Source organism: Macrobrachium rosenbergii, chromosome 55 (assembly GCF_040412425.1).
Source record: "Macrobrachium rosenbergii isolate ZJJX-2024 chromosome 55, ASM4041242v1, whole genome shotgun sequence".
Taxonomy (NCBI): domain Eukaryota; kingdom Metazoa; phylum Arthropoda; class Malacostraca; order Decapoda; family Palaemonidae; genus Macrobrachium; species Macrobrachium rosenbergii.
In genome coordinates, this window is record NC_089795.1 from 27,010,268 (window position 1) to 27,038,075 (window position 27,808).

Here is a 27,808-nt window from a genome sequence, read left to right on the forward strand (position 1 = left end):
TTCTAGTAAAGATAACACATTTGTATGAACGAACAAATGGCCATAAATTCCCATAAAAACCAATATTCTCATATATTGCTCCGAAGCTTCCAACTCAGGAAAATTGTTCCTTGAGTAGCAGTATAATCAGCAACAATGGTAGAAAAAACAATACTTTTGGGACTAGATTTAATTTGTTTAATTCCATCGATAAGTAATTCAGTAGTACTGAAACACTTATATTTTAGTATGAAGTGCAATGTGTAACTGTATATATATATATATATATATATATATATATATATATATATATATATATATATATATATATATATATATATATATATATATATATATATATATATATATTATTTTGATTAACGTTTACATATTCACTTATCATCTACAAATCCATAGAGTATGTATATCACTGTTTATATGATTTATATATATATATATATATATATATATATATATATATATATATATATATATATATATATATATAAATATATATATATTATATTATTTGTTTAACGTTTACATATTCACTTATCATCTACACATACCATAGAGTATGGATCATTGTCTACTGATTTTCTTGTCCTGAGCCAGCCCCTTTCACTGCTGTCCAATAACTTACCCATCATGAAGGTATACCTTGGTTCAATCTTTGAGGATTTTTTCGTGATTTATGATGGAACAGAATTATTTATTGCTGTTATTATCATTATTAACCAAGCTGCTGCCCTAGTTTGAAAAGCAGTATGAGGAGTTTTTTTTGTCGGGAAAAATTGTTATCCATATGAAGGAATAAATTTTCCCAAATGAACCTATGAATATATAGTATTTCCATTAGTCACCTCGATCCATCACTCATGGGTTCCAGTGTCATGTAAAGCTTTCAGAAACTCTCCTATTAGTAGTTTGATGTGATTCTAAGCAGAGTTAACCTGGATTAGGCTCAAGAGATTCCCAAATTCAAACGCTAGCATTGAGACCAGTAACTAATTTTTTCGTATTACAGATGTTATCCATGAATACCGCGTTTATTTCCTTTTGCGGGATTGGAATCATTAGGAAAAAAGCCATTCCTCCTGGGAAATTACCTGATATTTACCTTTGCAATCATTTAATTTTAATTAGAAGGACATGCCACACTTAAAAATACGTTTTATATTGTCAGAAGATGACTCACAGCTAGTCAACAGTACTCTGATAAAAATCTATGCTGGTATTGGTTTCAGGTTGATGCCTGAAATCGAACACAGTAGTTCCTTACCTACCAGCTGATCAATTTTTACTGCTGGGTTTATGTCCTTTTAAAGACATTCGTGGAAATTTGAATCCGTGATGACTCAAAAGTTATTAATTGCAGTAATTCCTTAAGAGCACGCCCATCATAGGGGAGCTTGGACTAAGATGGTTGGGCTGTTCAGAAGTCCACACCAGAATCATTATAGCCTTTAACAGCTCATCACTTTTCTGGGAAGGGCCCATGCTGGTATAAAACAACCAAACAAGTGGAGAGTCTTGTTTATAGCTCCTTCATAGAGCTGTAATAATATACCAGGCAGGTGGAAAGCAGCTCTGTGCTGCTGAGGACTCGGGCTTAGTCGGATTCCGCAAAAGCCAAGGGGGCATGGTTGGGGGGCATTGTGAGATACAGACAACTTGGTGGTACTGGAGCAGGAATTGGCCAGGACGGGTTCTGTGTCTGTGTGGCTTCTGATATCTTAGGTGAGATTCATCCTTATTCATCTCCATAAAAGATTTAGCAGTTTATGACTGCTAAATAGTGATGGTGCGACGAATTCAATATTTTTTTGCTTGATGATAAACTGCAGCTCTGAAAATAGCGTGAAGAAATTCACAAATGGCTAGAATAATGCTTGCTGGTCATATGCTGGCTCATCTCATTGGAGGAATGGAGTCTTTGGGAAAGACCCAGACTTTTGGCAAGGGTAAACCTGAGCTCCCACCTTGAATTGTATGCTGATTTTTAATGGTTTCCTGTTGCACAACTCTCACTTTTTTTTCACCACTTACTTGAGCTTAGTATTGGAAGTGACAGATTTCCCTCAAAACTTCCACACGAACAGGCGTCTCTAGATCACCTTTGAATCCAACAAGGTTAAGGATTGTAAGTATGAAGATTTCTACTTGCAGGAAAGACTTCAGTGAATTAGTCAAAGAAGTTTGTGATAAGTGGCATCCCAGAGAATTTATTATTATTATTATTATTATTATTATTATTATTATTATTATTATTATTATTATTATTATTATTATTATTATTATTCAGAAGATGAACCCTATTCATATGGAGCAACCTCACAGGGAACATTGACTAGAAATTCAGACTTCAGAAGAATATGGTTTTCATTAGAAAGAAGCAACGGAAGGTAATGGGAAATTACAGAAAGACTCATTGAAAAAAATAAATTAACAAATTAATGAATAAATAAACAAAAATATGAGGAGATTTGTATTAGGGTAGTAATGCTTTGCATCTTCGCTTGAACTTCCGAAGTTCCAATTGCACTGCATCCTCAGGGAGACTGTTCCACAGTCCAACGGCATGAGGAATAAAGGATCTCTGGAACTGAGAAGTTCGACAGTGAGGAATATTTACTGCATATCGGTGATGTTTTTCAGCAAATCTTGTCGCTCTCGGTAGGAAAAGGTGATCAAGGAGCAATTGTGAAAGAAAGATCTCTAATAGAATGTAAATTTAGGAAAAATTGATAAACAAGAGGCCATCCATTGATGGTCCAAGTCATTACAGATAATATTAGGAACCATAAACCCACCACCGCGAACCACTCACGGACAAATGATATGATCTAAGACACTTTGTGTTTGATTTTATCACCCGTAAAGATATGAGGTTTTGCTTACAATACGTAACTTTCGTGCGGTATTTGCTGACACTTTCATTAGACGTCTCTCAAAAGTAAGAGTGTCAACAGTTACACCAAGAATAATTAAAGCCTCAGATTCATTCAGCAGAGTCCCATTCACCTGACGGGGAGGATGAGATGGAAAATCTGTACGAGATCTGCTAATCGACAGTTTTTTTTTGTTTCACTCGAGTTCAGCCTTGTACCCCAGTCACTAATCCACCCCATGTCATGATTGAGACTAAGGGCAGCTTCATTTCTCATTAGTGGAGACTTTACTACACCCACAAGTGTTGCATCAGGCATACTGAACAATCTTGTTTTCCATGCCAACAACTACTGTATATCACTTGTATACATTAAAAAAAACACTGGACCATGAACACTACCCTGTGGAACTCCAGACACAATAGATCTTGGTTTGCTAAAGATCCCATCAAAAGCATCTCGCTGCTGCCTACCTGTGAGGAAATGTTGAAGTAAACCTAAAACATATCTACCTACTCCAAGATTCTGAAATCTATAAATAGGTGCCTTGTGATTTACTAAATCGAAAGCACCACCGAAATCTATTTGAATTACTCTACACACAAAACCCTTATCAAGATTCTCTTGCAAATGGCATGTCAAATTTGAAAGAGCATCGCAGGTGCCTAACTGCTTCCTAGTTGCATATTGACTATCAGCTAACAATCCTTTAGATTAAGCATACTTATACAGTGGTTTGAAAATAAGCTTTTCTGCAACTATGGAGAGAACAGGGAGAATAGAAATTGGTCTGTAACTGCTGCAGCCTGCAGATATGCCATTCTTTAGAAAAGGTACTGTATTATCAAGTCTGTGCACATGAACAAAGATATATTGTCTACCTACAAATCTATATAGAATCTAATAATCTTGGGAGATAACATGCTTGAAACCTTTTTAAAAAACATGAGAAGAAACCATCAAAATCTTCTCAACCACAGCTTTTAAGATTATCAAGAATTTTCTTAACATCCCTAGAGCGAAATGCAAATTTTGTAAGAATAGGTTCAGGATGACAAGTATCAGAGAGAAGGACATCCTCAGTGAATTGCTCAGCTTCAAAAGCTCGACGAAGCAGTTTAGGCTTTGCCTTAGGGACAGTAACCAATCTGCCATCATCTGTTGGTAGTGGTAGAATGGAAGATGATCCTAACTCAAAGATAGATGATGCCAGTTTGGTGTATCACACATAAGGCTGAGTAATTCCTTTAAGTTTCCTCTCTAAGGAATCACTGCAATTTTTTTCAGCTACATAGTAAATTCTATTCACAGCATGGCTAGACTTAACAAAAATGGTGTCATTTTCATTTGAACTATCTCGTCTCCATGTGTTGAATTTGGTCTGTTTGTCATGGTAAGTGTGTGTGCATGTATCATCAAACCATGGCTGGTCATTTGTCCTGAATTGGATGACCTTACTTGGGACATACCTTACCAAAACAGCCATCAGCATTTCATTTAACTTCTTCCTGCGATCTGAAATATAGTATCTGAAATATTAAGTGTCTGACAAGCTTCAATAATGCGATCCCAGTTGGTTCTAGATTTCAACCAGGCCGTTTTTCCAATGATGGCATCAGGAATATACTGTTTGTCAAATATTTCCATCTCAATGGCGCCATGGTCGGAAGTACGGATATACTGGCAGATCTTGGTTTGAAAATAGCTGGAATATCTGTGAACATGGGGTCTAATCTCTTACCAGAAATATGCGTGGGTTCCTCATTTAGCTGGACAAAATCGGAGAATACACAGAACTCAAGAGCAGACCAGCCATGTTGATCTGTGGAATGAAGCTCTTGAATCCTGTGACTGAGCCAAGCTAATCCTCTCAAGAGACAGCCATATATAGAAACGTCGACATTTGGATTACGGTAAATAGTAAATACATTGATATTGTAGAACTTACTGAAAATCTTAAAACGAAGAACTACTTAGCAGCTATACTCCAATTTTTTCTGATGATAAATAGGTCCTCTGGACTTGTGATACAGCCGTGTATGGCTTCTTGTGAACACAGTCATGCTTGCCAAAATTGGTAGATGGGTAATAGGCAGATGTAAAAGTTATTCAAATAGGGGAATGTGTGGTATGAATAAAAAGGGGAAACAGAAAGATGCAAAAGGAAAACTAAGAGGCTGCAAGGCATGGTGCTACTGCAGGCAGTGGTATATGTTCGTTTATCATAGAGTGTCTGTTTGTACAGCAGCTAAGTACGTGAATGTAATTAGTACTTAAGTTTTAATCATATAATATATCTGGCGTGATACCTGTTCTCTAAAATCGATATATACAATTTTTGAGCAACATCATGTTCTCTAGATGATCCAAGTACCTACACTAGGGCTAAGATATAAAAGTGACAGTCACTGTAAATACCCAGCCAACAAAACTGAATAAACAAACCCATCTCCTCTATTACATTTACAATAGAACGTTAACGGAAGCTGTCTTCTCAGCTAAATTTGCGTTTACACTGAAAAGTAAAGAATGATTAACATATGTACATTATTTTCCTGGATATCGTATTGATATAATGTCTGTTTTCTCTTCAATGCTCCGGAGAACGTTGTGCAATGTCACTCATGATGTTTCGATAATGATTTAAAGAACATGAGAAGTACAAAGATTTTAGATTACATATACAATAACGAATTGCTTGCTAACATCACTTGTATTGAATCTATCAGATAATTGTTAAAAATATTCTTTGTAAAAATAGTATCTTTTCTACAACAATATTTTACAAATTATTCTTATGAAAAGAATACTCATCTGAGAAGTGACATTTTTATAAAGATTCCATGTAGAACATTCCATGTACACAACACACACACACACACACACACACATATATATATATATATATATATATATATATATATATATAATATGTATATATACATGTGTATACACACATATATATATATACTGTATATATATATATATATATATATATATATATATATATATATATATATATATATGTATGTATGTGTGTGTGTGTGTGTGTGTGTGTGTGTAATGTCAGAACCATTTATTTTATTAAATCCCTCTTTTTTCGGACGACATATACATGAAGAAGTGCTTCAAATAATAAAAAAAGGCATAATTTTTATCATCATTTATTCAAGCTCATCTATCATACATAGCGTATAAATACCAAAATGTAGAATACAGTTATCGGCCAAGAATAAATCAAAATACAATAGGGAAATATATTGTAGACTCTCAAATACGAAAGCTTCCTAGGCGTCCTCGGGAACTTCCTCGAGCTGGACGAATTCTTCATTTTGAGAAAACTGGAATGAAATGATAGAAGGATAAGTAATGTCAAGTTAACTATATATAATTGTTGTGGGACTGACGGTAAACATCCGCAACAGATATCTATGTAGCTGGTCGTGTTTGGTGGAATTATCGTTAGCCTAAAATAAATGAATAAATAACTAGATAAATACATGATATAACTAAATCAGTCAGATAAAGAAATCGGTCAAATAAATTAGATAAATTAAAAAAAAAAGTAGGTTAAATAGACTAATTAGATAAGTAATCAATAAATAAATAAAATGAAATAAACCAACAGGCCACCTCAATGATCAAAACTAGAGAATTATGGGGCATTGTACACGCAATATACAGTGTCTTAAATCTTGAATGACTAGGCAGAAACTGAACATAGCTTTAATGGAATAAGATCTCTGTGAGTTATTTATTTATTGACACACAAGAATTAAGAGCTGGAAAGTTCCTAGGATTACTCAAAGCAAAATTTGAGACGCTGCAGTGTTTCAGATATGTACACTCACTTTCTGTCTATTGGGACATATCTGAAACACTGCAACATCTAAAATTTACTTTGAGCGATCCTAGGAACTTTCCAGCTCTTAATTATTGTGTGTCAATAAATAAATAACTCGCAGAGATCTTATTCCATTAAAGCTATATTCAGTTTCTGCCTAGTCATTCAAGATTTACGACAGTGTATATTGCATGTACAATGCCCCATAATTTTCTAGTTTTGATCACTGAGGTGGCCTGTTGCTTTATTTCTTTTTATTTATTTACATTACTTACTATTTATTTAATTAATCTATTTAACCTACTTTTTATTTATCTAATTTATTCGACTGATTTATTTATTTGACTGATTTAGTTATATTATTTCTAGTAAGAAAAATGCATCTTATAGAAAAATTAAGGGTATTTTTACAGCAACTATTTCGAACAAAAAGTATTCTTTTTACAGTAGCTGTTTGGAACAATAAGTATTTTTAAGCTTTTGTTGCTATGATATTTTAAAGAAATATTTATTTGTACAACTGTAAAAACGTTAAGAATAAAAAAAGATGAGAATCTGGTAATTTAAAAGAGAAAGAGTCACTTTTATCGAGCCAGTTGAACGACTAATCTCCAATAGCCCTTTAACTTCGCTAGATAAAGGCATGATCAGGTTAACCAGGACTCTTGAGATGGAATGACAAGAAAGCTTCACAAGGTGAAGACACAGCCTCTCCAAGCGTGCCAGTTTTTACACCTTGGTGTGTTAAAGTTAGCATTGGCATGTCATACCACAAATACCATAAAAGTGTTTTGTTATAGACGTCACTACAGAATAGTTTACCATTGGTAATATATCACTATAAATCGGGTTGGTATTATAATACTAATTATTCAATATGTTCTCAGTACTAAGAAAAGGGCATAATTTTTATTTAGCATTTTTAACAGGTGTTTTGTTGTAGACGTCACTGTAAAATAGTTTACTATCTGTAATGTATCGCTATAAACCGGGTTGAGATTATAATACATATTATTCAATATGTTCTCAGTACTTAGAAAAGGGCCTAATTTTTATCTAGCATTTCTTAATAAACTATGATATCCATTACCTGAGAAAGTTTAGAGAAATGTACATGAATAACAGTTTAGTTTAGAAGAGAGAAAATTTATAAAAAATAAAAAAAAATTAAATAAGAACCAAACTGTACATAAAAAAAAAATCAACCCATGGCTATGTTTATCATAGAGAAATGGACGTACTCCCTTAATAAAAAGCCAGTCTTTGCTTTCTAGCCAAGACTGTTCACCCAAATCACTGCAGAAAATGTGAACAGCAAGTTCTGTAAAATCAGAAGAAACGAGCATTTGCGAATCACTTACAAGACTCTCTAAGTCTTGCGGCTAGTATACCCTTCCACACCGCAACACACAGGGATACTGAATGACTTACTCTGACGACGTACGACCGGACGATGAGTATGGACGCGATGCTGACGGCGAGGAGAGTGATGTAACCGACGGTCTCCATGATGTACAGCGGCAGGTAGTAAATGCTCTCCACCAGGATGTCCAGCAGGTTGACTGCTCGAACCCACAGCCAGATGCGCATCAAGGAAGTTCGGTTCTGTTCGAAAGAAACTTGGGTGAATTCGAGTTGTAGCTGTACAGGAAGAAGCTCTCGCTGATGTCATTTTGGTTATCTTTTAAATTCTTATGGTTTAAACTGAAGTTATGGCTGAAACAAAGGAAACTCGTTTTGACCAATATCAGTCCTCCATTTCCTGAAGAAGCTGACGTGAAGGCCTTGGAGTTAAGATTAAAGCGATGGAGTTAAGATTAAAGAGATGGTTAAGATTAAAGCTAATGATGATATTGTTAGAAATATTGCCCAATTTCCCTTTATTCAACTTTTGGTTATCTTTTAAATTCTTATGGTTTAAACTGAAGTTATTGAAAGGCCTTGGAGTTAAGATTAAAGCGATGGAGTTAAGATTAAAGAGATGGTTAAGATTAAAGCTAATGATGATATTGTTAGAAATATTGCCCAATTTCCCTTTATTCAACTTTTGGTTATCTTTGAAATTCTTATGGTTTAAACTGAAGTTATGGCTGAAACAAAGGAAACTCGTTTTGACCAATATCAGTTCTCCATTTCCTGAAGAAGCTGACGTGAAGGCCTTGGAGTTAAGATTAAAGTGATGAATATAAAAGAAGAGGCTGATGGTGATATTGTTAGAAATGTTGCCCAATTTTCCTTCTTAGAAGGAACAGAGAGAACACGCATATTCAAAATTATGCCACTTTTGGTTATCTTTTAAATTCTTATGATTTAAACTGACGCTATGGCTGAAACAAAGGAAGCTCGTTTTGACCAGTATCAGTCCTCCAATTCCTGAAGAGGCTGACTTGAAGGCCTTGGAGTTAAGATTAAAGCGATAAATATAAAAGAAGAGGCTGATGGTCTTATTGTTAGAAATATTGCCCAATTTCCCTCCTTAGAAGAAACAGAGAACACGCATATTCAGAATTATGCACGACGGTCCCCTGCAGCCAACTGGATAAAAATATATGAATTTCTCGTTAAGACAGAAAATGACGCAATTTCGCTACAACCTGGGAAAACATCGAACAGTCATTAAGTTTAACCATGAAATGGAGGTCACGTAATGGCTGTAGGCTACACTCATATCTGTGTTCCATACGTTGTGTTCTTCTTAAGATTAATATATTTAGGTCTATTTCTGAATGGAAATAAAGCAAGTTTTTCATATAAATTAAAATATGTTCTTAATAATTACTTTTTGTTCAATGTACTTTACATCAAAAAGAGTGTTGAGAGAATGCCATTTTCTCTATGAAATTCTTATCTGCTAGCCATCTTACTGATTAGTGTTTTTAAGCCACTAGCGAAAGTGATTTGGTGCATTTGATGTTCTTAGTATCTTCTATATTTGTGTAAATAAACATCTCCTGAAATATTATTGATAAAGAAATGTTTTTAAGTGCGTTTTTTACATTTTTTTCACCGCATTTACCGGCATTTGAGCGGCATTGAGCGAAAAATTGTCGCAAACTTTCTGTATGACTTTTTAGGTGGAAGTGAGAAATATACTTTACTTACCAACTAAAATACACATTATCTACGTTAAAAACTGGCTCCCTCTAGAAAAAATATAATATTAGAGTAAATATGTATCTGTGTATCTCGATATCGCCCTGTGAGCGACATTGTGTGACAAATTGTCGTATAATTTCTGTATGCCTTGCCGATTCTGGACAGTGGAAAATTAGAAATTTACTTCAGTATCCTACTAAAATTACCCATTTTCTACGATGAGCTTGTTCGTTCTTTAAAAAAGATAAAACAAAATATCAAAAAAGCAAATACATATCTATGTATTTCGATATTTTGAACTCGTTATTACAGATTTACCATACAAGATAGTATAAATATAATATTTTATATTTCTTGACATATTTTTACTGCGTATTTTCGGAAATATGAAATTATATAAGTAGGCAACAGTTCCAAACAGAGCGTCGGATTTTACCAATAAATCATCTCGATTTGTGTGTGATTTTGGTTCAAGTGACATTGTAGTGCTTCGTGACGCATTTCCTTGTAGGATTTTCTTACCGTGTAGTGCATTCACGCAATTCCATTGCCATAAGCAAGAAAAGTACCATCCTTATGAGGGAGAAATTTGAACGATTGCGTCTCGTAAGTTTGTTACAAGAGAGGGACACAGCAAACGGGAGTTGTCTTCCCTGGGATAGATAGCAACAACATCAGAATGCCCGTCTAAGTAAGGGATTTGTTTTCCTTTCTTAGTGATTTTCTAATTGGTGATTACTATTTTTCATAATATAATAATTATATAAGAAAACAAATCTTGATTTTACAGCAGTGAGTTGTCGTCTGACTCGTGACTTGTTCAGCGTTTGTTTACTTTATCCTCCCAGCTGTTTGTTTGTTTACCCTCAAATATCTGATCGGAAAACATGTACAGTACAGTGGTAACGTATATAGGTTATGTAGAAAATTTATATTGATAGCATAATGTGTTATAGGTTATGAAGAACGCTTTAGGGTGAGTGTAAAACGATGGGAACAAACCTTTCCTAGAATACCATGTCCTGGCCTAACCTCATCAGGGCATTTAGGCTAATTTTATAATTCACATTACGAAAAAAATTTCGCACTGATAGCATATAGCGTACAATTTTTTATGGGTAGCATATACTATTTTTTATAGGTTATGGATGTAACATTATATTGATAGCATATGTTAATGGATTTTTGTCATAAAAAATTTTGCACTGATAAACACAGACATACATATAGGCTATATATATATATATATATATATATATATATATATATATATATATATATATATATATATATATATATATATATATATATATATATATATATATATATATATATATATATATATATATATATATATATATATATGAGAATATCATTTACTACGATACAACAGTATGATATGAAGAAACAATGCCCATAAAACACTATTCGAACGTTGCAATCATATATTTCGAGCACTTCCTTCTGTGCCCCTTGCTCACTGCTAAAATATGGGGAGATGATATGTTACAAGTATATATATACTGCCACACTTAGGCTACATATGCTTTGTATATATACTCTTGTAACACATCATGTTTCCATATTTTACCAGTGAACATGGGCACAGAAGTAAGTGCTCAAAGTATATGGTTGCAGCATTCAAATAGTGTTTTATGGGCCTTTTCATCTTCATATATAGACATACATATTTACATATATATATATATATATATATATATATATATATATATATATATATATATATATATATATATATATATATATATATATAATTTATATATATATAATATATATATATAAATTATATATATATATATATATATATATATATATATATATATATATATATATATATATATATATATATATATATATATATATATATATATATATATATATATATATATATATATATATATATATATATATATATATATATATATATATATATATATATATATATATATATATATATATATATATATATATATATATATATATATTATATATATATATATATATTATATATATATATATATATATATATATATATATATATTATATATATATTATATGTGTGTATATATATATATATATATATATATATATATATATATATATATATATATATATATATATATGCATATAGGCCTATATATATATATATATATATATATATATATATATATATATATATATATATATATATATATATATATATATATATATATATATATATATATATATATATATATATATATATATATATATATATATATATATATATATATATATATATATATATATATATATATATATATATAAATATATATATATATGTAAATCTGTATGTCTATATATGAAGATGAAAAGGCCCATAAAACACTATTTGAATGCTGCAACCATATATTTTGAGAACTTCCTTCTGTGCCCATGTTCACTGGTAAAATATGGACACATGATGTGTTACAAGAGTATATATATACAAAGCATATGTAAGTGTGGCAGTATATATAACTTGTAACATATCATCTCCCCATATATATATATATATATATATATATATATATATATATATATATATATATATATATATATATATATATATATATATATATATATATAGGCACTGTAAATATGTATATACAGTAAACCCCCTGTATTCGTGGTCTCACGATTTGTGGACTCACCTATTCGCAGATTTCTCTATGGAACATATATATGCTTTATTCGCTGAAAAATTAATTCATTCTTGGTATTTTTCACTGAGAAATATTCACTAATTACTGTATTTTCATCTCATTTTCATGATTAAATGCACTTTTTGTGATAAAACTATTAAAATACTCAGGTAATGCTCGAATTACGATAATTCACTTTATGATAATTCAATTTTGCAATTGGGAAACAATTGATACCGATACGACAATATTATTTATAAAATATTTTTAAATTTCGTGCTGGCGCAGGCAGCAGTGTAATCAGGCAGTGAGAGAGACCAAATTACAATAGACAACTTTTCCTCCATCTCTTTATCCCATCTTCTAGTTAAAAAAAGTAAAAGAGAATGATAAAAGTATTGTTAGTAACGTTATACCCTTGCGTAAATGCGTACTACCATAAACAACTGACTGAGAAACTGTTGTTTTGCTTATAACCAAATCAGATAACAACAGCCGTTCACCTGGTGCTTCAACCATCGTACGGTAATAAACAATTACCGTAGGTTATAGCACAAATGACATTAGGTAGAATAGGACTGATATATTTTTACATTATAACCCTTATTCGTTATGGACAAAAGATCGTCAAGGAAATATACTGCTAAATTTAAGCTGCAAGCTGTAGCTGAAGTTGAGAAAACAATGTTCAAGCTGCTAATGACTATACTGTAAATTATCCTGCATTGGCAACATGGAGGAAACTCGATCGAAATTAAGATTGGAGAGCAAGTATTTTAATCAAAACTGCTGGGCATGAAAGAACACATTACTGCTATTTTTACGCCGATAAACGATAAATACGTAAAGCTCATATTATGATGAAATCAAGTGAAAATAGTGAACAAAATCTTGAATTTTTTTACATAAAAGAAACGCCCCAAATGGCCATCATCATCTATTAACAAAAATAGTAGATAAATTAATTTCACAACGAGACATATTTTAGTTACGGTATATTTTGACTTAAAAACACTTCGTATAACGAAAAATAACCTTGCCCCATGTAAATAAAGTATCTAGAGATTCATTTACGATAACTAGAAGCAAGAAAAGCGTTCTGAACTGAGTTAAATGCGGCAAAACAAACACCGTGTAAACAATTTCCAAACCAAAACATTGATCGCTATGATTGCAATTTATAATACAAAAGCAATATATAAGAATATATATACAGTATATTATTGGATACAGTGAATTAAGGCATAACATTTTAAAAGATCCATGGAAAAGATGCATATTCGATATGTAGATGTTTGTATAATACAGTATGGGAATATAGAGTACAGTATAATGTAGGCTACACTACCGTATGTGTATACAATATATCATAGTGTAGGCTAAGCTAATTCTTGTTTGTTATTCAGTTTCTCTTTGCATTGAATTATCATAAGGCACTTTGCATGAACCTCCAGAATTAGCTAATGTTAATAATTACTGTACCGTGTATGTATATAGAATGTACTTTATAGTGTAGGCTAGTCTACCATATATGTATACATGGTACCGAATACCCTAGTGTAGGCTAGGCTATGTTCGAGATATGTTTTGGTATGTCTTATGTTTTTTCCAACAAACGATGGATTTTTTGGAACCTAACCCCATCTTAAGTAGGATAATATCTGTATAAGCATTTTTAGTTTGTTTTATATGTGTTTGAACTATCAAAATAGGCAGTTCTAAGTGTGTTTAGAAGGGTCCTAAGTATTCGAGGATTTTAGCTATTAACGAGGGGTGGGGAGTGTGGTACGCATCTCCATGAATATGGGGGTTTACTGTATATATATATGTATATATGTGTATATAAACATACACATATATATATATATATATATATATATATATATATATATATATATATATATATATATATATATATATAATATAAATATATAATATGTATATATATATGTGTGTGTGTATATATATATATATATATATATATATATATATATATATATATATATATATATATATATATATATATATATATATATATATATATATATATATATATATATATATATATATATATATATATATATGTGTGTGTGTGTGTGTGTGTGTGTGTATATATGTGTATATATATATATATATATATATATATATATATATATATATATATATATATATATATATATATATATATATATATATATATATATATATATATATATATATGTGGGGCTTGGCTGATGAGTTTAGTAAGTAATTAATATGATTTATGATGGGTCCTAATTAATATGATTTTGGCAATGACACATAACCTATCAATTACAGCTAAAGTTAACCTCAAAGACAGACAATTACTTAATTGACTTCGGTCGCCAGCTGGGAAACAATGTATGGGATAATGGAGTACTGTGTAACAAATGGATTACATCAAACTTGTTTACTTCCCAATTAGTCCCAACAAAGAAAGAATGTGCGGTGATAGCGAGGAAATTACATGAACAATTGGTCAGCATCTGACATTCAATTCCCCCCCTTTCTTCAAGTAAAAAAAATATATCGCAGTGAGTGTCTATTCTGGTAAATATTGTACGCAGTTTTTATTGGTAAAGGCTAATTCTCTTCCGAACAATGTGATTGAGACACAAGGCTGCCTAAAATTTACCTACTTAACTTTCCCTAATCCCTACTTACTGCACAGGAATAGCTTACACAGTTTCAGTAGGCAGTATTAATTATTCTTACACTAGACTTCATAAAAGAAATATGGTTGTACCAGGTTCTTGTAGCTGGTGGTGAAGTGAGGAAACAATGGAAAGGTTGAAATATAAGGGAAGAATATTAGCAAACAGCAGATACTCGTCAATTTTCTGACCTACCATTTACGTGGTTTGCTTGCGCACTGCAACTGACAATAAGGATTCTTGAAAACACACAGTAATGTTGTTCACTATTAAAGACAGGGGGGACACAGTTTTGCCCGAGCACAACGTGTGCTCTCAGTCCTGACGTTAAATTCTCCCTCTACTGGCTTTCGGGGGGTCAGGTACGGGCAGCTGTAGCGTTGGGTTGTTTGTCACGTCAGTAGGCGTATAGGCCTATGCCTCGGGCAGTCTGAAAATTTAACAACACATCGCCGAATGCATAGTACAGAGCAAAAGGAAGCTTAAGACCACCTTCACTAGAGGTCACGTGGTAAAACCCTCCCTATGGGTTAGGCCCCTAATGCTAAACTATCCCTGCTAAAGATGTTATTTTTTTGAAAAACAAACAGCCTACCTCTGAACATTTAGCTTCCCTTTGCTCAACAGAGACGCCTTCCTGTCTTTGTTAGAATGATATTCTTACTAAATAATGCAGAGAGGGTGAATAGTAGAATATTTATGAAAGCTCCCCCCCTTAAGAAGACCTTTACTCCCTTTCGGGCATGAAGGTCTGTACTAAACAAGCTGCTCTCCTCTATTACGTTACTCTTCTCCCCTGAGCAGATTTGTCCCATGCAGTCTAACTAGCTATGGGTCTACCTAACTCTAGATAGGATATGAGCTTTGATCACTTATTTACAGAATCCTAACTGTACTTAAAGGTGCTTTCGGTTATTATGTGCTACCTCCTATAATCATGATGTTTTAGACCTAGCCAAATGGTACATTCTATGGTATCCCCTAGCCCAACCTATCCTAACACAACCGTAGCACCAACGTAAGGGACAATGAACTAGCTAAATTACAAGGTTTTTTGCAATACAATTGGTAATTACTGGTTATTACATGAGGCTTGCCTCACTGAGGTCTTAGGCCATGCGTGTCATGAGCGTAGTGGCTCTTCACAATAGTTTAGATTGTCTGATTTTAGCTACACTGTACATACGTGATTACTGCGGCTCGATGGAAGGTGTAAGTGATAAGGTTACTATTCCAATGTAAACAATCTGGTCTAGGCTATTGTATGAGAAAGAGATCACGCTGGCTACCTCCTCTGGGCAAGGGGCCAGGATCACTCTAAGATGGTAAGGCACTAGTACCAGGGTGAGCTCAGGGCTCTGCAACTACTGGGCTCTCTTCCGCCCCTTCTTCTTCTTCTTCTGGTTCCTCCAAGGCCTATCTGTGTCAGACCTAGGAGGTAATGGGGACACCGACTCTGGGGAAAGGCCAGAAGGGCTAGCGGGCACGAAGTCGGGTAACTTCAGAAGCTACAGGAGGGCTCCTTACTCCAACTGCTGTGACAACTGGAGCGAGAGCGATCTCGACCTCGGCATCCAAGGAGGCCAGTTCCTGGTCTCCCAGAGGAGATGCAACAGTTTGGTTCACCAGAGGTTCATCCTCTGGGGACGGGTTTGGTGAAGAAGTGTCGGGTGCTAGAGGCTCTCCAGTTGCTATAATTAGTGCCGCGAGGGATCCTGGATCTCCCAGAGGAGGATCTGCCTCATGATTTGGACCAGGCACAGGGTCCTTAATTGATGGCTCAACGTCTGTGCCGGACGGAGCGTGGCACTGCTCAGTGCTCGCAAGTGGCACTGGCAGCGGTTGAGGGTCAGGCATGCCTGACAAGGGGTGTGGAGGTGCAGTACCTCGCAGATGGCTTGAATTTGGCTGCGGCAGAGATTCCTGCCCCAGCTGAAGATCAGAGCCTCTCGGAGAGTCTTGTTCAGGGTCGTCCACTGGGTGTTGCTAACTTGGGCAGCCCTCCCAATTTGTGGAGTGGCCTGTCCATTTACACATCCTACAGCGGTACTGCTCCTCCTGAACATCTCTTCGGGGAGAGGGAGGACCTCTTTGTTGGCCGCCCCTTTGCGAATGGAGAGGGCTAGGCTGAGAACAGTTTAGTGTTTGCCCCTTCCGCTGACCACTTCGGTGGGTGGAAGGTGGTTTTTTGTCTTGATTTGGTTCTCCTACAGTCTGGGCCTCCGTGGAGGAGGTAGTATGGCTGCCAAGTGGCTTTGGTGAAGGGCTTCCCCAGAGAAGGTCCCGACCCAACAGGAAGTCCACTCCTGGCCAAATTCCACCCACCACGCCAAGGCGGTGGGGTAGCACGCCCCAAGGTGTTGTGACCTGGAGCTTGACTGTGGGAACAGTAATGGTGTGGTCCTCTCCTCACTTCATCTCCCACAGGGTTTTCTCGTCAACCGTGGCACTGGCTGGCACTTTGGCTCTGGAGATCAGGCTAACATCTGCCGCAGTGTCTACTGTGATGGGACATGATGTGGAAAGGCTGGATGTCCAGCACTATAGTGGCTGGCAGCACCACAGGATTTGCACTGGCCTCTTGTAGGGGCTCGGTGGCCTGCAGTAACTGTTGGTGGAGAGGGTTGAGTGGATGAAGAGGGAGAGAAGTTCTGGCTGGTAGTAGGAGGTTGCTTGTTAGTGCCGAGCTTGTATCGGCACTCAGCTTCAGTGTGCCCCACCTTCTTACAGTAGGTGCATGTAGGCTTCCTCAGCAGTCCATTCTCTGTGCGAGTTGAGCCTGAGAGGTACCCAGGTGGCACTATGCGCTGCTGAGATATGCTGTGGGACTGGTTGAAGGTTTACCATGAATTGGCCATGTGGCAGGCTTCCATAAGGGTGGTGGGCTGCTTATCATTTAGATATACAGCAAGGGGCCCAGGCATGCATTGGTAAAGATCCTCCAGCATGGTCCGATTGAAGAGGTCCTCAAACGTCGTGCAAGAAAAGGAGTCGAAACAGCGGGTACCCAACTGGGTCTTGTGACAGGCCCATTCAGTCCACAACCAGCCGACTTCCTTGGCAAGACCTCGGAACCGCTGTCTCCATTTCTCTGGGGTTGTTTCGTAGTTCTTCGTGATGACTCTACGCACTTCAACCATGTCGCCTCTCTGGCTCTTCTCTAGTGAGCAAAGGGCTGCCTTAGCTTTTCCCTCCATATGCTTGGCTAGTACTAAGGCCCTCTCTGTCTCAGTGGTGCTAGAGTTATCAAAGAGTGCCTCGATTTCCTCCAACCACGCTTCTGGCTCGTCCTCAGTCCACTTGGGGACGAGGGAATTAATGCTCGAGATTGGAACATTTGGTGCAGCAGGGGTGGGGTCGGAGGCTCGATGTCTAGCCATAGCTTCGGCATTTTCTCTTTTTGCTCTCTCCAGCTCAAGCTCCTTTTCCTTGAAGGCTAGTTCATACTGTCTTCTCCTTTCTTCCCTTTCATCTTCCAGCTGCCTCTGTTCGGCTTCATACCTCTGCTGTTCTAGTCTCTCTTCCTTCTCTTGCTTTGCTAAGTCATCCATCTGCTCCCTGACCCACTTGGTGAGGTCCAGTCCGGTGAGACCTGCCACCGTCCTCAGCTCCATGAAGGCTTTATAATTCTCTGCTGCCATTGTTCTGGTGGGGAAGGGTGTCTACCCGGGTTGACTGGACGTACTTGGGTAGCAAGGAAGTGTCCCTCAGATTTAGGGTGACTCTTCAGTGATGTGGCACCTTTTGTAGCTTAGGTACAAAAGGACTTTTCTTCTGTGTTCCTTTTGTCTGGTTTTGTTTTTTCTAGTTTGTTTGCTGGCACTATGGTGCCAGAGTGTTCATAGGAACCCTTTACTTGAGTCCACTAGTTTATATTTGAGGAAATGCACTCTGCCCCAGCAGGGTAACAAATGAGTTTAATGGTTGATGACAGTGCTTCAGATTAAACTATGGAAGAAAATTGATTTGTGGTTGCTTTTGAGAGAGTGTCTGGTCCCAGTAGCCACTACCCTCTTCTCAGGCAGAGGGGAGAGAGAGTCTGGACTCGTGAGAGTATCTAACTGTAAGTAATCTTAACTTGTCCTCATCTATTTGTGGGAGAGTGTTTCTGGTTATTTGGTTTAGTTTCTTAATTATCCCTGTGTGCCCAGGACTTTCAAAGAGGGTGCATGTACACTCGGGGTTTTTATGGTTGAATGCTTACTTCTTGCTGCCTGAGAAAATTTGAGCAAATTCTTGCTGCCTGAGAAAATTTAAATAAAAATTATTATTACTGCACACTGGTAGGGTTCTTATTTGAAAATACGTCTTCTTGGGCTCCTTTTTTTCGGGGATTGTTTTAACAATCGTAACTTTTCTGTAGCCTGAGTTGTACTTCTTAGTGTGAGAAGTTATAATTTAAAATATGATAAGTTTTCTTTTCCTTATATGATTTCTTATGCCTGTGGATTTGTATAGGAACTTGTTATATATTCCCTAACTAAGACCTATCATTCCCTGACTAAATTATGTCTTGTTTTTATATATTGTATGGAACCCTATCCTATTTTCTGTCTGTCAAAGTCTATGTCTGGCTAAGATTTTGCGAGGGGGGTTTTACTCCGCACAACGAATAGTCCTGAAGTGGCAATGAGGCAGTGGCTAAAGGTGACTGTGGCACTACAAATCAGTCACACAACCAATAACAACAAAGGTTTTAAGATGATGGACATGGGGAGTGGTCAAGCAGGGCTCCAAAATGTCGGATGAATCCCATTATAAGCGCAGCAAAATTCCAAACAAAATGCGCCTGGAGGCAGTCTCGGCGGATGAATACATGACATCTCGAGGCGTATTTGTTTACAATTGAACCACACAAAGCACTCGAATTCCTCTCACAAAATGAACAAAGTAAATGCAGGAATACAGATTTTTACTAAATACACCAACAATGCAAAGGATTTTACGTTATGGAGATGGAAAACGAAATTACTATGAGCTACGTTTTTTCTTTTTCTTTCTCGCGCAGAATTAATTGTCGTCCGCTTCCGTCACGCTTATGGAGTGGCCACTAGCAAGACGACAAGGAAACGGATTCGTGACGTCCTGACAGGACTGAATTTACTTTACTTAAATGCAAGTTATTAGGAAATTATATAATTAACTGTTGCTGTTCGCTTGCTATATTAATGACATGGGATTTTGATATGCTTCCTGCTATCTGAACACTTATTAACTCCGTTGCTCTCGATCGGGCCTCTTCGTAGTGGCGAACGCGATTACTGCTTTCGAAATTCAACAAACTCCACAAATTTTGTCCTCCCTACCTATGAAAAACACGTTAGGCACACTTTCTCCGTTCTTTGTCGTGCACTAGTTAACTTGTTCAAAAATCAATAACATGCATTAATCCTTGGCCGGGGAAAATAGCAAAATATTAACAGTGACTCGATAACTCGGTCAAGACCTTTGCTGGAATGTAGAACCCACGGTATCTGAACGCGGCAAAAGTGTTTCTTTTAAAATTTTGTAAATTGTTAATTATAAATACTCTCAATGCACACTTTCCTACCTATGCTAATTTCTTAATTATAAACTGGTATTCTTATTATTATTATGCCTTGTCCTGTCTCCTTGTTTGGAAGAATAGCATGAAATTAAATATTTGACTTTTCTCCTTGGAATTAATGTGTAATTAATTTTGACTCCAGATTCTTTTCTCAGAATTAATTAGATCCAAGGCTAGATCGCCAGTGTTACGTGTGGGGCTCGGCTGATGAGTTTAGTAAGTAATTAATGTAATTTATGGGGCCCTGCTTCACCGATGACACACAACCTGTCAATTAAAGCTAAAGTTAACCTCAAAGACAGACAATTACTTAACTGAATTTGGTCGTCAGCCGGGAAACAACATATGGGATAATGGAGTGCTCTGCAACAAATAGATTACATCAAACCCCTTTACTTCCCAATTGGTCCCGACAAAGAAAGAATGTGCGGTGATAGCGAGGAAATGACTTGAACAATTGGTCAGCGTCTGACAGTCAATTCTCTCCTTTCTTCAAGTAAATAAAATATAACGCAACGAGTGTCTAAACTGGCACATATCGTACGCAGTTCATATTGGCAAAGGCTAATTATCTTCTGAACAATGGGATCGAGACACAAGGCTGCCTGCAGTTTATCTACTTTACTTTCCGTAATTCCTACTTACTGCATGGGAATAGCTTGCACAATTTCACTAGGCAATATTAATTATTCTTACACTAGACTTCATAAAAGAAATATAGTTATACCAGGTTCTCTTAGCTGGTGGCAAAGTGAGGAAACAATGGAAAGGTTGAAATACAGGGGAAGAATATTAGCAAACTGGAGATACTCGTCAATTTTCTGACTTACCGTTTTTGTGGTTTGCTCGTGCACTGCAACTGATGATACGGATTCTTGAAAACACACGGTAATGTTCTTCACTAATAAAAAGGTAAGGGGGGTGGAACAAAGGACACAGTTTTGCCCGAGCACAACGTGTGCTCTCAGTCTGGACGTTAAATTTTCTCTCTACTGGCTTTCGGGGGGTCAGGTAAGGGCAGCTGTAGCGTTGGGTTGTTTGTCGCGTCAGTATGCCTATATGCCTCCGGCAGTCTGAAAATTTGACCATACATCGCCGAATGCATAGGACAGAGCAAAAGGAATCTTAAGACCACCTTCACAAGAGGTTAGTTGGTAAAACCCTCCCCATGGGTAAGGCCCCTAATGCTAAACTATCCCTGCTAAAGACGTTATTTTTTTGAAAAAACACATAGCTTACCTCTGACTATTTAGCTTCCCCTAGCATCGACAGAGACGCCTTCCTGTCTTTGTTAGAATGATATTCGTACTAAATAATGCAGAGAGGGCGAACAAGCAAAATATATATATATATATATATATATATATATATATATATATATATATATATATATATATATATATATATATATATATATATATATATATATATATATATATATATATATATATATATGTATATGTATATATATATGCTATATATATATATATATATATATATATATATATATATATATATATATATATATATATATATATATATATATATATATATATATATATATATATATATATATATATATATGTTAAAAATCACAGTAGATGCACGTGGCTTCAGTGTATAAGCGAATCCCACAGGAAAATGACAGGCAGAAGTTCAGTACGAAGTGCTTTCACGTTTATTAACGCATTGTCTAGGGATTTTTGTGCCCAGACGATGCGTTAATAGATGTGAAAGCACTTGGTACTGAACTTCTGCCCGTCATTTTCCTGTGGGATTCGCTTATACACTGAAGTCACGTGCATCTACTGTGATTTTTTAAGCATATATATGTATATTATATACAGTATATATATATATATATATATATATATATATATATATATATATATATATATATATATATATATATATATATGTTTTGTGTGTGTGTGTATGTGTATGTGTATATGTATGTATATAAATGCAAATTTTAGGTAACATAAATCAAGAGAGAGCATATCTCTAGTCATTTGATTATATTGAAAATTTCAGGGCATATTTCTTGTATGTATATATATATATATATATATATATATATATATATATATATATATATATATATATATATATATATATATATATATATATATATATATATATATATATATATATATATATATATATATGCATATATGTATATATGTGTGTGTGTTTGTGTGTGTAATTGTATGTATATGTATATATATGTATATAAATGCAAATTTTAGGTAACATAGAAATTTAAGAGAGAGCATATTTCTAGTCATTTGATTATATTGAAAATATCAGGGCATATTTCTTGTATGACAAAATAGTTTTTGTGCAAAATTCAGCCTTCTAACCGTTATAGTTTCATAGTTATTACAAAATAACCATAAATTTTTTTTCTTTTACTGTTTTCTCCAAACTTAGTTTTTTCCAAAATAAAAGTTTATAACTCCAAGAAGACTGAATCAAATTGGATGAAACTTTTACATAGTATAGTATTAACTATATATCTTGAATTTATATGTGGAAAATTCATTTTTGAGGGAAACTTTTTTTTGCATATTTTTCAAGTTTAAAAATCTTTTTATCAAATGCAAAAAAAAAAAAAAAAAAAAATCAGAAGTCGAATTTCTTAATTTCCCATGACGAAAATTTTCATTATTAGTTGAAGAATAAGTGGTAAAAATTTGATGCAGATCCCATTTATAATGGGGCCTTATGGAGACAGCACTCCCCTTAAATTCTACAACTGTCAAGTACTTAAAACAACACACATTAAATATCCCTTGCTTCTTTGTTCAGAGGGATAACTCTCAGTCACTTGCGGACTCTTGTTTTCTCACTGATTTTGGCCCATTTGTGTAGAACTTGATATTTCTATTCCAAAACATTTAATCTTAATACAGTATTTCAATATGAATGAGGACCCTGTAATGCAGTTCAAACGCAGCTTCTTTCAGATAGTGTTTACATATTTTCCAGAGTTTTTCCATCTGGTCCATGATTTATTTGAGGAAATTAGATGCAACTCATCGTTTTTATTATTATGGTTGACAAGGTTGTTCTAAATTTGTCTTCGGAAAATTACATATATCAGACGGCGAAACCTTCAGAGGGAATTTTTTTTTTTTGGCGATATAAGCTAACATTTTAAATGTCAGTACCTAAACTGAAAACAGATCTACATTGATTTAAAAACATGAAATGCACAGAAAGCATGAAATATCAGACCTGAATGAATATGACGAGACTGCTCTGCAGCAGATTATTAATAGATCAAGAAAGGCGAAGCTTTCAAGTCGACGAATCCTGAATAGCTCCAGCTCTTTCCAGGGTGAAAAACGAGCGAACAGAAATTAATGAAGTGAGGAAGGTGGAAGTAAGCTTATTGAGTGGCTGCTCAGCTATCGAGATGATTTATTAAGAATAAGCCAGACTTTGCGTTTCATGATAAATGCTCTGACATTAAAAAAAAAGTGGTGAGACATTAAAAAAAAAAAAAGTGGTGAGAGGAAGCAACACACGAAGAGGGAGACAGAGAGGCTCGGAAACAAACGCATGCGTACTGCGCAAACAAGAAGAGAGAGAGAGAGAGAGATAGAAATTTAGAGAGCGCACAAAAATGATCGATCTTGCCGTAGTATAACCGTCGAACAAAATTAAGAGATTAATATTTTTTTTTATCTATGTATTTGTCCTTTTATATAAACAGACATACAGACGCAAGCACATACACACATACACATATACAGGTATATACTGTATATACATGAATTTTTTTTTCACACAAACCCCAACATTATTATATATTCACAAACATTAAGATACAAATGTCATTTATATATATATATATATATATATATATATATATATATATATATATATATATATATATATATATATATATGTACCCACACACAAAATAATAAAGTCTGATTTCAGCATCTTGCTGTTTAACAGTCGGTAGCATAATCTCTAAATGCAAATGTATTCTAAGGTTTTTACTTTTTTTATAGCAAATGATTAATGTAAAAGTCAATGAAATTTCACATTGACACCAGCCTTACAGCAAAACCATTAAATGACTGTTAGTGCCTTTAATCGAAGTTATTCCCTGTAAAAAGATATAAATGAACAAAACTAATGAAAGTTATGCAAACTCATGATGTAGGAGAAAAAGGGGAGCAAAGACAAAAAAAAAAAAAAATCATGGACAAACGTCATTCAGTAATAAATCAAATCATTGGAATATTTTTATTTCACTGAAGCGCTTCAGCTACAATATTTTTCATCGTGATTTTATGTCCAAATGCAATGCTTTTATCGCAGGTCCTTGTTTAGCTGTAAATCTTTTATTATAAGGCTTCGCTCAGATGCAACTGCATTTCCTATAGTTTCAATCCAGTGCGACGCTTTTTAATGTATTGATTTTACGATGTTTGTATCTGAAGTTTTTATCCATATTTGATAATTTTATCCTTGAGATGTGGTCAAATACATTATTCATTTTTTTTTTTCAAACGCGATGATTTCAACTGTTTCATCTCAAGTCTGTTTAAATTTCAGTATTTCACTCTGTATTCAAATTCGGCATTTCTATATGAAATTTCATATGCAACGGTTAAATTTAAATATTTCACTCTGTATTCAAATTCGGCATTTCTATATGAAATTTCATATGCAACGGTTAAATTTAAATATTTCACTCTGTATTCAAATTCGGCATTTCTATATGAAATTTCATATGCAACGGTGCCACCTTCAGTGTACGTTCTAATGAAAGGATTTTATGTCAAGTTTCTGTTCATACTTAAGAGCTTTATATTATCAAGTCTGTTCCAGTGAAACTCTTCTATTTTGATTATTTTGTTCAAATGCAACTCTCTCAAGTCAAGTCTTTGCTCAAATGCATTTATTTTTATCTTAGTCTTTGGCCAAATGAAATGTGTTTATCTTACGTCTTTTTGCAAATCCAATGCTTTATTTCAAGTCTGTGTTTAAACGCAAGGCTTTTATCTGGAATCATAGTTGAAATCGTAACCTTTGTTTAAGTACAAGTGGTAATCTTAATTCCTATGCTTGAATGCGCGCTCTCATGTTTCCCCTCAGTCTCTGTTCAAATGGCAGTGTTTTATCTCGGATCTGTCTTTATATCCATCGCTTTTATCTGAAGCCTATTCATGTGCCATGCTTTTATGCCAGTCTTTGTTCAGATGTAATGCTTTTAATTTGAGTCTCAGTTCAGATGCAATGTTTTTAACTTTTCTCTGTTCAGATGTAATGCTTTTAAGTCTCTGTTCAGATGTATTGTTTGCAACTTGTCTCTGTTCAGATGAAGTGCGTGTAACTTGTCTCTGTTCAGATTCAATGCTTTTAACTTGTCTCTGTTCAGATGAAATGCTTGTAACTTGTCTCTGTTCAGATGCAATGCTTTTGACTTTTCTTTGTTCAGATGAAATGCTTGTAACTTGTCTCTGTTCAGATGCAATGCTTTTGACTTTTCTTTGTTCAGATGAAATGCTTGTAACTTGTCTCTGTTCAGATGCAATGTTTTTAACTTGGCTCTGTTCAGATGCAATGCTTTTAACTTGTCTCCGTTCAAATGCAATGCTTTCAACCTGTCTCTGTTTAGATTCAATGCGTTTAACTTGTCTCTGTTTAGATGCATTGTTTTTAACTTGTCTCTGTTTAGATGAAATCCTTTTAACTTGTCTCTGTTCAGATGAAATATTTGTAACGTGTCTTTGTTTAGATCCAATGCTTTTAACTTGTCTTTGTTCAGATGAAATGCTTGTAACTTGTCTCTGTTCAGATGTTATGCTTTTAACTTGTCTCTGTTCAAATGCAATGCTTTTAACCTGTCTCTGTTCAGATTCAATGCGTTTAACTTGTCTCTGTTTAGACGCACTGTTTTTAACTTGTCTCTGTTTAGATGAAATGCTTTTAACTTGTCTCGGTTCAGATGCAGTGCTTTTAACTTGTCTCTGTTCAGATGCAATTCTTTTAACTTGTCTTTGTTCAGATGCAATGCTTTTAACATGTCTCTGTTCAGATGCAATGCTTTTAGATCGTCTCTGTTCAGATGCAATGCTTTTAACTTGTCTCTGTTCAGATGCAATGCTTTTAACTTGTCTCTGTTCAGATGCGATGCTTTTAACCTGTCTTTGTTCAGATGCAATGCTTGTAACTTGTCTCTGTTCAGATGCAATGCTTTTAATTCAAGTCTCTGCTCTGATGCAACTTTTTTAACTTTCTCTGTTTAGATGAAATGCTTGTAACTTGTCTCTGTTGAGATGTAGTGCTTTTAATTTAAGTCTCTGTTCAGATGCAACTTTTTTTAACTCGTCTCTGTTCAGATGAAATGCTTTCAACTTGCCTCTGTTCAGATTCAATGTATTTAACTTATTTCTGTTCATATGCCATGCTTTAAAGTTAAGTGCCTGGTCAGAAGCAATGCTTTTAACTTGTGTTTGTTCATACGTAACACTTATCTTAAGGCTCAGTCCAAATTAAATGCTCTTCCGTTGTTTCTGATCGAATTTAACACTTCTATTTTAAGTCTGTTCGGATGCATTACTTCTATCTTAAGTCTCAGGTCAGATAGAATGCTTTTAATTGTCTTTAAATTCGACGTTTCAAACTATAGTATCTATTTTCTGCTTTGATTTTCAGTCTCTGTTCAAATGCGATGAAATTATCTCAGTTTTCAGTTTAAATACAGCTGTTTTACCATGACTGTTTAAACGTAACACTTATCTTACGTCGCTGTGCGGAGCCAGAACCCCAATATAGAAATTCAGTTCAGATGCAACGCTTGCATCTGCAAACTCTGGCCAAGTGCAACGCTTTGGTCGGCATTCCCTGTCCAAACGTCCTCCTAATAGTCCATCTTTATTGCTTCCGACAGGGCAAGAAACCACTTAACTTCGGTCCCCCTTATTTACTTGTTGACATCACGGAAGGGTTAATAAAGCCATTGAGTCGTCTGTATATCAGCCTTTACATGGACAACATTTGCTGCCTTAGCAGAAATAATTTTTACATATATATATATATATATATATATATATATATATATATAT

At 34.8% G+C, this 27,808-nt stretch overlaps 1 protein-coding gene across 4 annotated transcripts in view; it reads right to left on the reverse strand.

Moving 5' to 3' along the window:
* Nucleotides 1-6,018: 6,018 nt before the first annotated feature.
* Nucleotides 6,019-27,808, reverse strand: part of LOC136835713 (uncharacterized) — a 78,473-nt gene continuing 56,683 nt past the window's right edge. For all 4 annotated transcript variants that reach the window (XM_067099576.1, XM_067099573.1, XM_067099575.1 and 1 more), the window contains exons 5-6: nt 8,146-8,319; nt 6,019-6,211 (exon numbers count right to left, since the gene is read on the reverse strand). In XM_067099576.1, coding sequence (XP_066955677.1) covers nt 6,158-6,211; nt 8,146-8,319 — 228 coding nt within the window. In that variant the 3' untranslated portion in view covers nt 6,019-6,157. The remainder of the gene's footprint in view (nt 6,212-8,145; nt 8,320-27,808) is intronic.